The sequence below is a fragment of the Nesoenas mayeri genome, assembly GCF_963082525.1.
Source record: "Nesoenas mayeri genome assembly, chromosome: 6".
Lineage (NCBI taxonomy): Eukaryota > Metazoa > Chordata > Aves > Columbiformes > Columbidae > Nesoenas > Nesoenas mayeri.
This window is the reverse complement of record NC_137545.1, coordinates 23,445,996-23,458,721: the sequence shown is the minus strand read 5'-3', so window position 1 is coordinate 23,458,721 and position 12,726 is coordinate 23,445,996. Positions and strand designations below refer to the sequence as shown.

At 36.2% G+C, this 12,726-nt stretch overlaps 1 protein-coding gene across 1 annotated transcript in view; it reads left to right on the top strand.

Annotated features, from left to right (window-relative positions):
* UBR3 (ubiquitin protein ligase E3 component n-recognin 3) overlaps nt 1-12,726 on the top strand; it is a 120,038-nt gene that overhangs the window by 14,440 nt on the left and 92,872 nt on the right. The window contains exons 2-6 of the mRNA XM_080346430.1: nt 661-800; nt 1,200-1,358; nt 3,031-3,174; nt 3,742-3,791; nt 8,317-8,383. Of these exons, the coding sequence (XP_080202556.1) occupies nt 661-800; nt 1,200-1,358; nt 3,031-3,174; nt 3,742-3,791; nt 8,317-8,383 (560 nt within the window). The remainder of the gene's footprint in view (nt 1-660; nt 801-1,199; nt 1,359-3,030; nt 3,175-3,741; nt 3,792-8,316; nt 8,384-12,726) is intronic.

Sequence of the window (12,726 nt, the reverse complement as noted above, 5' to 3'; positions counted from 1 at the left end):
GGGGTTTGGCTCAACTTTGTGTCATTGTGCCTTAGCCAAGCCTCGACTACTACCATACAGGACTTCTCCAAAGAAGAAATGTTTTCTTTTAAATTGAAACAACTTGCAGAATTTTTGCAGGGTGTTTCTGCCATGCTTTGATAAATAAATCTTAGTTGCTGTATGTCTGAAATAAATACTGATCCTGCAGACTCTTACGCTTTTGGAAGTTGTTTTTGTTAATGTCAAAAAACATTTTAAAACTCACTATCTGGATGAGAACTTGAAGAATCAGGTCAGCCCCTTTTTCACAGAAAGAAGAGGAACTATTTTAATGAGATATTTTCAATTAGGCTGTTTAGAAACTGGGAGGTACATCTTAATAAAGAAAAACTCAGTGTTCTTCTAATTGTTCAATGGAAGATGCTTCTAACCTGTATGAGAAGAAACTGGGATGTTAGACATGTGAACTTTGAGAAGGGAAAAATAATGGGGAACTGTGAAATTTGCTGGCCTCAGAAACAAAATGGGTTTGAACATATTGGAAATTCAGAATAGCATTTTCTTACCACCTTTAAAAGTATGTAAGTCCCTGAAAAATTGAAAAAGTAATGGTTTTGTTAGTGTATGTTAACTCTGCTGAGCTGTGCTTGGCTAACATTTTTCTCATCTCTTTTATAGGTTTTGTAAAAGACATCGGATTAAATCAAATTCAAATGTTCCATGTGTCCCAAAAGATTTGTTGATGATGTCAGAATTAGTTCTTCCACAGTTCATCTTCAGTCTTATTCAGCACTTAAGAGAGGGATATAATGAGCCTGGTAGGTTTTAAATTTGCATGTGTCTAGCATATCTTACCATGCTGCTATCTCTTGCTTTGCAGTCTGTGGAGACACAGTATATGAATATATCAATGCTATCCATAGTTTATATAATTTAATTTTGTGCGCCTTTTCCTAAACCAAGTTACTGTCTGGCTAGGCAATTTCATTTTATTTTCTGCTGAAGAGCTGCTTAAATACGTTTTAAGGGTTAAGGACTACCCAGCATTGTGTTTAGCTCTTCCAGAAAATGAAATCAGGATTAATTTGAAACTTGTACATGTGAATTTTAGCGCATTATGAATATATAGAAATAAATTTCTTTTGTGGTAGTAATTGTGAGGCTCTTGGCCAAATTACATTACATTTACATTGACGTTCTTCTTATGTGGTTTTCAGCTCTTGATCTGCCATCAGAGAAAGACCTTCATAAAATTCTCCAGGTTTTGGAACCTCATGTTTCCTTTCTAGAGGACTTGACCAAAATGGGAGGAGCAATGCGATCAGTTCTGACCCAGGTTTTGACTAGCCAACAGTTCTACAAAGATCTTAGCTCTGGTATGTTTATGTTATTACTAATGGTTATATTTTCAAATTATAAACAATTTAAGGGCATAAGTTATGTTTATCACTTCCATTTCTGCATGTTTTTATTTTCTTTTTTTCCTGGTTGAGAGAAAGGGTGTGAGCTTCAGGAGTGACCCGAGACCTTTGTTATTAAGACCTGTAAGAGCAAACCTCTTGTCTTCTGTGTCCCAGATAACCGTATAAAGATATATAATTTCAGAAGAGTTTTTTATAATAAATCCATTCTCTTTAAAATGAACATAGCAGCTTAATACTTCCAAATGAGGCATATCAAGCTTATTAAAAGTGGAATATGTCTAACTTATTTTGGGGTCTGCTCTCACAGAGGTGAGATGACCTGAATGGCAAAAGGCCATTGCCTGTCCTGCACTTCTGTGCAAAGCCTTTTTTTTTTTTTCTTTTCTTAAAAACAACGTCCCCCAGTTATTTCTTCCATCCTGTACCAAAGCATTGTGAATCTGAAAATGCTGAACAGTCACTATTAACCTCAAACCACCTAGCATAAATTAATTCCATCTTATTTTCTTGTGATTAGAAGGTGTCTTTTTTTGAGTCCTTTGCATACTTCCTTTGCATAGGCATGGAACAAATAGTAATTACTGTGGATTTAAGTTGATGTAACTTGCTGGGGCAGCAACTAGTTGAAGAACAGGAAATCTCCAAATCTTTATTTGAAAGGAGAAATGCTTGGGAAAGCAAAGCTGCCTTGGGGACAGTTGTCTTCATTCTGTTTCCTTCCTCTTTTTCTCTCTAATAATATTTGAACAGGAGAAATTTAATGATTTTTCCCTATATGTGATGGATTTCCTGAGTTATGAAAATGGAGGGGGAATGGGAAGTGAGGCTTTCTTTTTTGGACTCTTGTAATAAAGTATACGTGTGTCTGAGTAGGTAGAGTTTCTGGGTAGGTAAAGCAAAGAAAGATTTTAGAGCAAAACCTGCCATTCTGACTTTGAATGCAGGAGGTGTGCAGCTGAAAAGATGCCGTAATCTTTTTTTCATGTTTTCTTTTCTTTAAATACTTAACAAAATTTGCTCCTCTAAAGTTTATTTTTTCATATATAGCAAGTGTGTTTGGTTTCCTTTAGTCCATTTCTTTGTGGGTAGTTTTATATCCTGTGCATGCAGTGTGACTTTGCTTCATCAAACAGTTGAAATGATGGTATATTTATGAATAGCCTCCATTAATTGCAGCTGTCAAAACTTGAACTTATAAATTCTAATATTTGGATTTTTTCTTTCAATGTGGTGTATTACCACTACTGGGTTTTTTTGTTGGTTAATTTTTTTCCTTTTGGAAATTGTGGGTCCCTGTCCTTTCTGTCTAAAATCAGCTGCTTTGAAATATCATAACAAATCCTTTGTTTTTGCTGTAGTGTTAATGGTGGTAGCACTGATAAAATATAAATTAAGTACATCTTTTAGATTAAAACAGAGCGGTGGAGGGGAAAAACTGAGACAGTTTCGTGTCTTTTGAATTTCATTTAATCAGCTGGAAAAACTCTTTAGCTTCTACATCTTGTAATTGTACAGCTTATTAAAACATTGTGGACCATTTTTTAGATTGCTTGTAAAGAATATGAAGTCTATGATCCAAATAGCTGTTGTTGCACTTTAATGCTGTTTTATGTATGTATTCAAGGTGTTGGAGAGAATGCGTGTGCAAAGAAAAGTCATGAAAAGTACCTCATTGCTTTGAAAGGCTCTGGACTGGCATTTCCTGAGGATAAAATTGCATGTGGTGTGCAGGAAGAAGGAGCTGGAACTAGCACATTAGCAGTTCAAGGTTTGTGTAGAATAAGCAATTATTTTAGTTTATTTTTTGAAAAAAAAGAGATCTTAATGAAAGATAAGGGATTACCTGTAATTAAGGGCACCACCAAGTTACAGGACTCATTTTAATCTTATCAACAAAGCTAAATGTATTAACTTTTTGTTGCTAATAGACTAAGCATCATTTTCCAGTCATAGCATTAGTGGAATTTGAGTAGGCAAGATGAAATTGCTCATAGTGGAATTTTGTCACTGCACCTAAGTTAAGCCACCTATTTTTACAAATGTGCTGTGGATTTTTTGTGCCATTGAAGGCTGTCAGAGTTTTTTTTTTTTTTTCAATTTCTGAAAGAACATGTCTCTATTAAATCAGTATGTTGAAGTTCTGCAATGGAACATACTTGCAAATCCCTAATGTTGTATTGCTTGGAAATCTATCTTCGAATTCTCAGTCCACTGCTGTGTATCTCATAAAGTTAATATAGTGTTTCATTTCATACTGGCTCATTAAATATCATAAAATACTGTCTTTTCAGTATAAGACTTATGAAAGGATTGTCTGAATTTTTTATTTCAAAAGGTTTAGCAGGTGCTACGGCAACATCAGGACAAGGGGATTCTTCAGATGAGGTGAGACTTTTGAAAGACTATCATGAACTGCAATAGAATATTAAATGGAGAAAATGCTTGCAGACAAATCCCGTAAACCTTAGCTCTTATATCTACCGCATATTATATCCATTTTAATAGTTAGAAATAATGCAGATACAAACGAATAGATCTCATGCCTTTGATTTATTAGGGACCTCTTGAAAAATCCTTATTTTTTGCTAATTCTATTTCAGTTTAATTTAGGTATGTAATGTAGGAGGACCTTCTAGTTCAAAAGTTACTGTCAATTACTTGACTTGATTAAAACAAAGTTAAAGCATGTGATGCTGTGAATGGTGTTAGCAGTTTTTGGCACTAGAGAATCCAGCTGAACTGGTGATAGCGGCAGTGAGAATTTCTCTGTAGATAAATTCCCATGTGTAGACTTGACCTTACTTACCAAACACATTGAGTGGGAGTAAAAAGGAGGGAATATCCTTTTAGATTAAGTTTTAATACACAAGTGGAATTTAATGAGGAAAGTTAAATTCTGGTAGAGTTACTTTACCAATTTATTATCATTTTTTGTCCCCTACTATTTAAAACCTACTTTCCACTAGTAAGCCTTAGCAGCCATTCTGGTAGAGTAGTGTAACAAACTTTAATTAATGTAAAGTATAATTTTAATAGGATTTTTGCTTACATTGGATTATTTGCAAACAAGTATTGAAGTAAAAACTATTGTTTGTGTCGGGCCAAAACAGTTGTATGACATGTTTGCCTCTGTCACGAGCACAACAGCATCTGTTACGCTTTCAGCAGGGCTATTTATAATTTGGCATCTTTCGAAGTATCACTTGTTTTTTCACCATCACTTGACAAACAAACAGACAAAACCCAAACAACTGTGAAAGGCTGCTGACAGTATCACCTTTAAGGCCTATGAAAGAAGGAGACAATTCAAGTTAATGCTAGTAACCTCAAGTGGTGCTTCAGCATGCTGCTTTCTGTTTTACCAACAAGTGATAAGAAGGGGGGATTTAACCGAAGTTGCTAAGAGTCTGAAGAGAAATTGGGTATTCCTGATATTTCTTTGAGGAAAGCACTCCAAAGTCCAAGAGGGAGGTAGAGACACAGAAGTGTTTTAAGTACAATGAATTTTTTTTACCAGGAAAAGAGATTTTTGGTTTTTTTTTTTGAATGAAAATATATTTTGTGAATAAAAAAATGAGGAATTACAGCAACTGTATTATAACTTGCTAGTTGAAGATACTTGATTTCTAGAGAGATTTTTCTTTCTGATTTCCAGGATATAAGTACACATGTAGGTATTTTATTATGTTGCTGCAGATGTGATTTTTCTAAATTAAAATTCTGCATATACTCCCATATCTAGAATCAATTTTAAGATGTTAATTACATTACTAAGATGCATTGTAAAAAAGCACAAGATCCTGTTTTGAAATATGTATTTAGGTATTTTTTTAAAAGAATGAGGAAATAATGTGGAAAAAAAACAATAAGCACTAAAAGTTAATTTTTTAGTATATATTTTCACTTTTGAATTTTCCTTTCATATCTTTAATAAAATCACATTGATACAATATGGGATGCAGTTAAAATTATTTTTAAAGTTACTTGATTTTTCTTGTCTTTTTAGTAAAAAAAGGCCTCAATTAGTGGCATCTCAAAAAAAAGTTAATTTTTAATTTTACAGTATTTTTCTTAATAATGGTCTGCTTGACAAATATGAATTGCTGAAAAGAAAGTCCAGTCCTTTAACCCCAAAGCCAAAACAGAACAGTGCAGGTGGAAGGCTGAAATGCTTATTAGAAAAATGATATTACTAGAGAAATCCCTCCTAGAGAAATGAGGAAAAAGTTATTTTGTTTTATGATTTCTCTTCCTCTCCCTGTCCTCCCCCATAGGCTATGAAGGGATTTACAGATTTTTTTTAATGCCTTATTTTGCTCTCTTACAGCAGAGTAAAATGGTGTTCTAATTAAGAAATGTAGCAAGGGTACACTTTTTACTAGATTTTCTTCCTCTGGTATTTAAGATGAACGTAGAAAGCTTGATGTTCTTTCTTATCAACTAAGTCTTAACTGTAGCATTGCTTCAGAGATAAAAGGCTAGAGTACAAAATCTATGTAGGCTGCAAATTAGAGCAACACTTCTGCAGGGAACTAAATATCTTCTAAGGTTTTCCATAGCTCAGTATTTAGTTTCATTTCTACAATAGTAGATGGTTCTAAGCTAAAAATGAATCTGAAGGATGGATGTATCCTGAGATACGAGTTGTGGGTTGTTTTGTTCTGTTTCATTCCCCCCTCCTGCCCCAAAACAGTATAGGCTCACTTGTGCTTTACTTCTCACATGGTTTGTGTCCTGTCCTGTGGTATTTTGGAGAGAAATTGCCATTAGTTCTTAATTAGCTTTTCTTCGTGATGTTTGCCTTTGTGCCAAAGGAGGAAAAAAAGGCCCTCTCTAAACCTGTCCTCTTGTTTAAGAAGTTTCTGTGTTTCAAGAAATCAAATAAAATCTAGTCCGTGAACACTTTTGCCACAGTGACAAATAAACCTGTTTGTAATGGGTATCTCTTTTTGGCAGCCCTTCGTTTATTGAGCACTGAATGCCTTATTACTCAGTTATATAGTTATTGACTGCAATTGCTATTTAATGTAATCGTACAAAAATCCACATATACTATCTAATATTACATAAAGTATATTATGTGAATTTATAATGGATGTGGCACACCTTAGGCTAATATTGTTAAATATTCCATTATGTGAAGTAACTGCATAGATCTTTGCTGTTATCCAGGTGTATTTACACAGCATTATCCAATGGATAAAAATAAGATATTCTACATTTGCTCACTCATTCTCTTCCTCTGTCTCTGGGCCTGCAGACAGCATATGACCTAACACCTGCTATCTAAAGGCTGTTAAAACTCCTGCACTTAACATTAAGATTTAATCCTACCTTTCTGAAGCAATGGAAGCCGACTATCTAACATTACTGAGGAAAAAAGAGTTCTCAAGGAAGTGTTTCTCATAAGTTACTCAATTTTTCTTCTTTCTAGTGAAAACACTTCAAAAGTTGCAATGAAGACTGTCACGTTTAAATTTTTTCTCATACTGTAAAAAGGGAGATGCGTTTTCATTGCCAGAGCAGTGGTGTTGGAAGCTAGAATCCAACATGTTAATCACAATTTATATATCCAAATGCATTATTTTGTGCTTAAGACCCCTCTAGCAATTCTCTGGATTAACTGAGACTGCTAAAGAGGTCTTGAGACCTTAATCTATCAACTTACTAGCTATAGGAATTGAGATTCCTGTTCTTCGGGGCAGGAGACTTACATTGCAGAGTTTTGCAGTTCATAGTAATATCTCAGTAGGTCTGATTTTTGCTTTAGAGTACTTGGCCCCTCTGAGAGGTGAGTGGGCAGCGGCAATGTCCTGAGAACTGACTGGCTCCTGATTCTCAAAGACCACACGACACCTAAGAATTTAAATGTCTGTCTATCTAAAAATGAATTTTCTGGTGGAGGTACTGAAAGGTTAGGCAAATTCAGACCTTTCATTAACATGATACTTTTGGTCAATCTTTAGATATAAAATATGAATAATCTTTCTCCCCAAGGGAGGACAGTCACTTCTTGAGTACCAGTGAAGCTTGGAAGTAAAATATGGCATTTGTTTAGAGAAGCAGGATATTGATTACTTACTTTTAACAGTAAATATCTGCATTAATCATCTCTCATTTTATTAGGTCCAGTAGGAGTGTTTCTTTAATTCCTCTCTTTAATTAGAACTACCATTGTTAGTAATGTCACTTTCTTTTTTTAACACCTAGTGTTACATTTTGTGAAGTGGTGGTGATGATGTTTTTAACTGAGATTGTGTTTTGGAACCTTTGCTGTTTTGTCTGCAGAATGCCTTGAAAGCTTCAGATAACAAGTGCCTGCATAAAGTGCATCCATTGTGTAGGGAACAAGCAATTAGAGTTCAGCAATTAGAACTGGCCCCTTAAAGGTGTCAAAAATACTTTATTCTTGGATCAAAACTTTATACTGATTAGAAAATGTCTAGCTAATTGTCTGAGTTGCCAAATTTAATAACCAATATGTTGGCTGATTTTTTTTTTAGGAAACAAAAAAACCTTGAACCCTGTAGATGAACACTGTAAAACCTTGGATCTGCAAGACTTAGAAATTTTGTAGCGTTAAACGTTTTTGTAGCAATCTGTTTCAGAACTCAAAGCAGGTAGCCCAACAGAATTAATGAAATTGATGGAGATGTGTGAGCTTGCAGATTATAATGTTGCCTGTAGGGGAAAAAAGGCAATTTAAAAAACTTGTGTTTTTTCTAATGAGTTGCACAGAGTCCATGGTTCTTGTACACAGCAAAAAGTATTTTTCTGGTAAGAGAGTATCCTCGGGGCTTTTCTGTTTTAGCTTGGTAGTTAAACCAGAATTTTGAGAGCATACAGTCTCTTGGCAATAAAATTCTAAATATGCGATTATCAATTTTTTTGAACTCTTCTCCTACCCCAGGAGGACCAGGATGGTAGCCAAGGTGTGGGCAAGCGCAAGAGGGTGAAACTAAGCAGCACCACCAAAGGTATTTATAAAGTACTGATCTCAGTTTATCATATTTGCTTTATGTCTATCTTAAAAATTATCTAGGGCTATTAATTCACTTCCCAAGCACTGTAGTGCTGCATGTAATGGGTAATAAACATAGTAAAGTCTAAAAAAGAATAGCAAGTGAAGCTGTGGTAATTGGCAACTTTCATTTCCCTTGAGTACCGCTGTCTGGGATTCTGACCAGTCATTTTGTCACCTTCATATCATAAGTTGACCTCTAAAATTTTGTTCAGTTTCCACTCTGTGGCTGGCAAGGTTACAATACAGCTTGGCAAACAAGGTTTTGATGTATTTGTTCTTAACAATTATTTTTTCATTAGTCCTCTATGCGATTTCTAGTCCAACATGAGCAGCACTCACATTGAATTAAAACTTGCACTGATCTCAAAAATGACCATAGACTAGAGACAAGGTAGCCCTGTCCTGTGCTTGTCCTTGATGTGTTTTTGTGCTAAAAATTGTATAAATAATGATTTTTTAGACTCTTACTATTAAAGAACACTTTTTTATTTTTTTGTGAGTATGAGATACTGACATAGGAAGCACAAAGAAATTGCAAGCCCTGAGAAAAGAGCATTTGGGTGAAAAAAATGTCGTGAAATTTGGAATAAAATTTCTGGAAAGGCTTTGGAGTGAAGGTTTGGAACTTGAATTTGAGATGCAAAGGTTCATGAAGTCATTAAAAAGGTATGAAGGTGTAGTGAGGCGTATGGGAATGTGAGATTGTAGTTGTTTCAGATTGAAGGAAAGATTGGGAAGCTGCAAAAGCAGAGAGCTGAATGTTTTGGCAGTGGTGGTGTTAAGAGGTGATCTTAGAAATGGTGTGTGAAAGATTATGGCAGAGAATAATAATGTGGAAGAAGTGGTAGTTTTTGAGAAATTCAGGAAACTTAAGACATCTGAGGAAAGCTCTCTTGAATTTTAGAGGCTATTAGCTTGTCCAAAAGATAAGTTAGAGCCAGGTAATCCAAGAAAAAAGTCTGGTTTTCAGATGCATAATAACTGATTATGAGAAATACGCAGGGAAGAAACTCAGGTTGAGAAGCTGTCAGATCTGAAAACCAATATCAGCAGTGGCATTTCAGGAAAAGTGATGCTTTAATTCAACATTTCATTTCCCCCCAGGATTGCAGTCTTCCCCCTCTGAGGCATCCCAGCATGGACTGTGCTCATGATGTTGATAGCTCCTAATAACAGCCCCAGAGGAGGGAGTCTGCCAATGGGGGAAGGGTAAGTATCTGTTTTTATGAAATATTGAATAGTTTTCTGAAGTTTTCAGTATTCATATTTTATGTCCAATAGGGTATAAAATAAGAGTATGAAAAGAAAATTTTAGAAAACTGAGTATTGAATAAAAACAGATTTACCTTTTCCGTCTAAGCAGACTCCCTGGGCCCATCCTAGGTTTTTAGTGGTACTATCTTCATAGAGAGTTATTTATATACTGGGGATATCTTGGAATACCAAGACTCATATTCCAGAGAGATGATGTTGTGGTTTAACCCAGCAGGTAACTAAATGCCACACAGCCACTCACTCACTAACCCCCCTCAGTGGGATGGGGGAGAGAACAAGAAAAAAAAAGTGAAACTCGTGGGTTAAGATAAAGCCAGTTTAACAGGACAGAAAGGGAAAACAACTACTTAGCAACAACTAAAACATCAGTGTGTTATCAACATTATTCTCATACTAAATCTAAAACACAGCACTGTACCAGGTACTGGGAAGAAAATTCACTCTATCCCAGCCAAAATCAGGACAGAATCCACCCCTTATTCTATACAATTTACATCATGTCCAGGCCCTATGCTTTCCAACCCATTCCATTTAATCACTGCCACTTTTCCTGTCTTTTGACACATACAAACAGATAAAATTCCCTTGGTTTATGGGCTATCGCTGTAAAATTCGTGTTGAGTTCATCTAGTCTGTGACTTTGGGCTCTGTTGTAACTGTCCTTCAGGGAAGGAGAGGTGGTGTGTGGTGTTGGATTGTTGTATGCAGAAGCCAGTTATGGTTCCATCACTGCTGCACTTTTCTGGTTCTGTCATCACTGCACTTGGTTCAATTTTGTCAAAGTTCATTCTTTGTTAATCTAGGTGATTGTTACTGTAGTTCCATTGTTATGGCATATAGCAACCATAGTAGTGATGACATACAGTGTCACTTAGCAATTAACTTCATACAGTTCAAGTCATTGGCTGCTCTCATCCAAAATCAAGTCCCTTTGAGGTATACATTGAACTTCCCTGTCCTTTCACATCACCCACCAGGCGCACTCAGGTCCCTGAACAAAAGGAATCGCACAGATGGGTTTGCCTTTGCCTGAGGCAAGAGCAACACAGACTATCTTCTCCAGTGACTTTATCCCCTTCTACAGCACATAAAAGTTTTGATTGGGCAGGGCCAGCTCTTTTGGCAGATCCCCTAGGGTTGACTAACCAGGTGGCTTTTGCTAAGTGTGTATCCCAATGTTTGAATGTCCCATTGCCCAGTGCTCTCAGCGTAGTCTTTAATAGTCCATTGTGGTGTTTGATTTTCTTGGAGGATGGTGCATTGTAAGGGATGTGATATACCCACTCAATACCATGCTTTTTGGCCCAGGTGTCTATGAGGTTGTTTTGGAAATGAGTCCCATTGTTTGACTCAATTATTCCTGGGATGCCATGTTGCCCTGAGACTTGCTTTTCAAGGCCCAGGATAATGTTCCAAGTGGTGGCGTGTGGCATAGGATGTGTTTCCAGCCATCTGGTGGCTTTATGTTGAGGTTCGCTGATACAGGCATGGCACTGAGTATTGAGAGAATTTTAATTTTTACTCTGTTTCAAAACCCGCATACTGCATCCATCTGAAATACCTGATGTTTAAGACAATTTTGAACCCACAGTCACTGTGTATTTTTTTTATTTGTTCAAAGAAATTGAAAATCATGTGGTGCTTTTCAGAAAAGTGGAAACATTGTCCCAGTCCCAGTGTTCTTGACAAATTTTCCAAGTTGAGTAAGAGCATTCTGCCTACTTAAATTCTGTAGCAGGTAAAAGTGGATATATATTCTTCCATCCCTGCCTGAAACTGCTGTATCAAGAAGTTGATACACACTGTTCAACTGTGATATGTGTCAGAAAAAGCTGCACATCAGTGACAGATAAGGTGCTGTCTCACTTGTCTTCATGCCTGGTGTTCTCACTCAGGAGCATTTGGTGCGCACCTAAAGCTGTGCTCTCTGTCCTGTGGACAGAGGATTTCTCTGCATGGCTACTAAGGTTTTGTGGGCAGTAAAATCGTATACATAATTTATTAACAAGAAGTGAAGGAGAGAACATCAATGTTAATCATATGTTTGCTTCAGTAGGTGATATGTAATGCTTTACAAGAGATTTTACTATTAAGATATGTTTTATGACTGTGAAGGTAACTTTTTATTTCAATGCTTGTAGGATATTTTGAATAGAACATATTCTTGTCTTTGTATGGCTTGCTAGAGTCTTGAGGAGATCCCTAAAATTTAACTTACTTCTCATGATCTTTTGCAATTCCTGAGTTGTTTTGGGCTGATTGGTCACTTGACTTGGGAACTCTGACCTTTGGTAATGGTGGTAAATGGAGGGAATTGCTGCTTAAGATAGGCACAAAGCTATCCAGTGCTGTCCCTAAAGCTGTCATACTTCAGCGAAGAGATGAGTTTTCAAGGCTAGATAATGTTCAGTGTAAGTGTTTTTGAATCTGTACTGGTGAGAGCCCTTCATACAGTCTCATTGAAATATGGGATTTTGTTTGGGGGAGTATATCCTCAGGTCCAGTTGATTTCTAGGTATAAAGGAGCAGCATTATTATTATTTTCTTTAGTCCTTCTATGTTATGAGAGTGAACAATGCCTTTTGTAGTTTTAAATCATAAATAGTCTCTTGAAGAATGATGATAAGGAGTCTATATTTTAGTATTTTTTAAAAATGGAATTAATATGATTGATGCTCTGCCAAGCCATAGCTTCATGAACAGTTTATTCTAGGAGAGGTCAATTTATGCAGCTTTGCAGTTGGGAAACTGATCTGCTTGAAAATGCACCTGACAGAATGGAAAGGTGACTTGATTCCTATGTGGGTACCCCACAGGGATGTACTCTCAGCGTGAGTAAAGGGGACAGAATGAATGGCCGGGAGTTGAATGGGGAAAGATGGTACTATCTCTTCTGGTACCATCAGGAGCTACTGCCTGATTATCTGATTATGGTAATTTTTATATTAAGAAAACCCAACCAACTCACCCAAAACTTTGTGGTTGGTCAATCAATACATATATTGTTTTAAAAATCAGAAT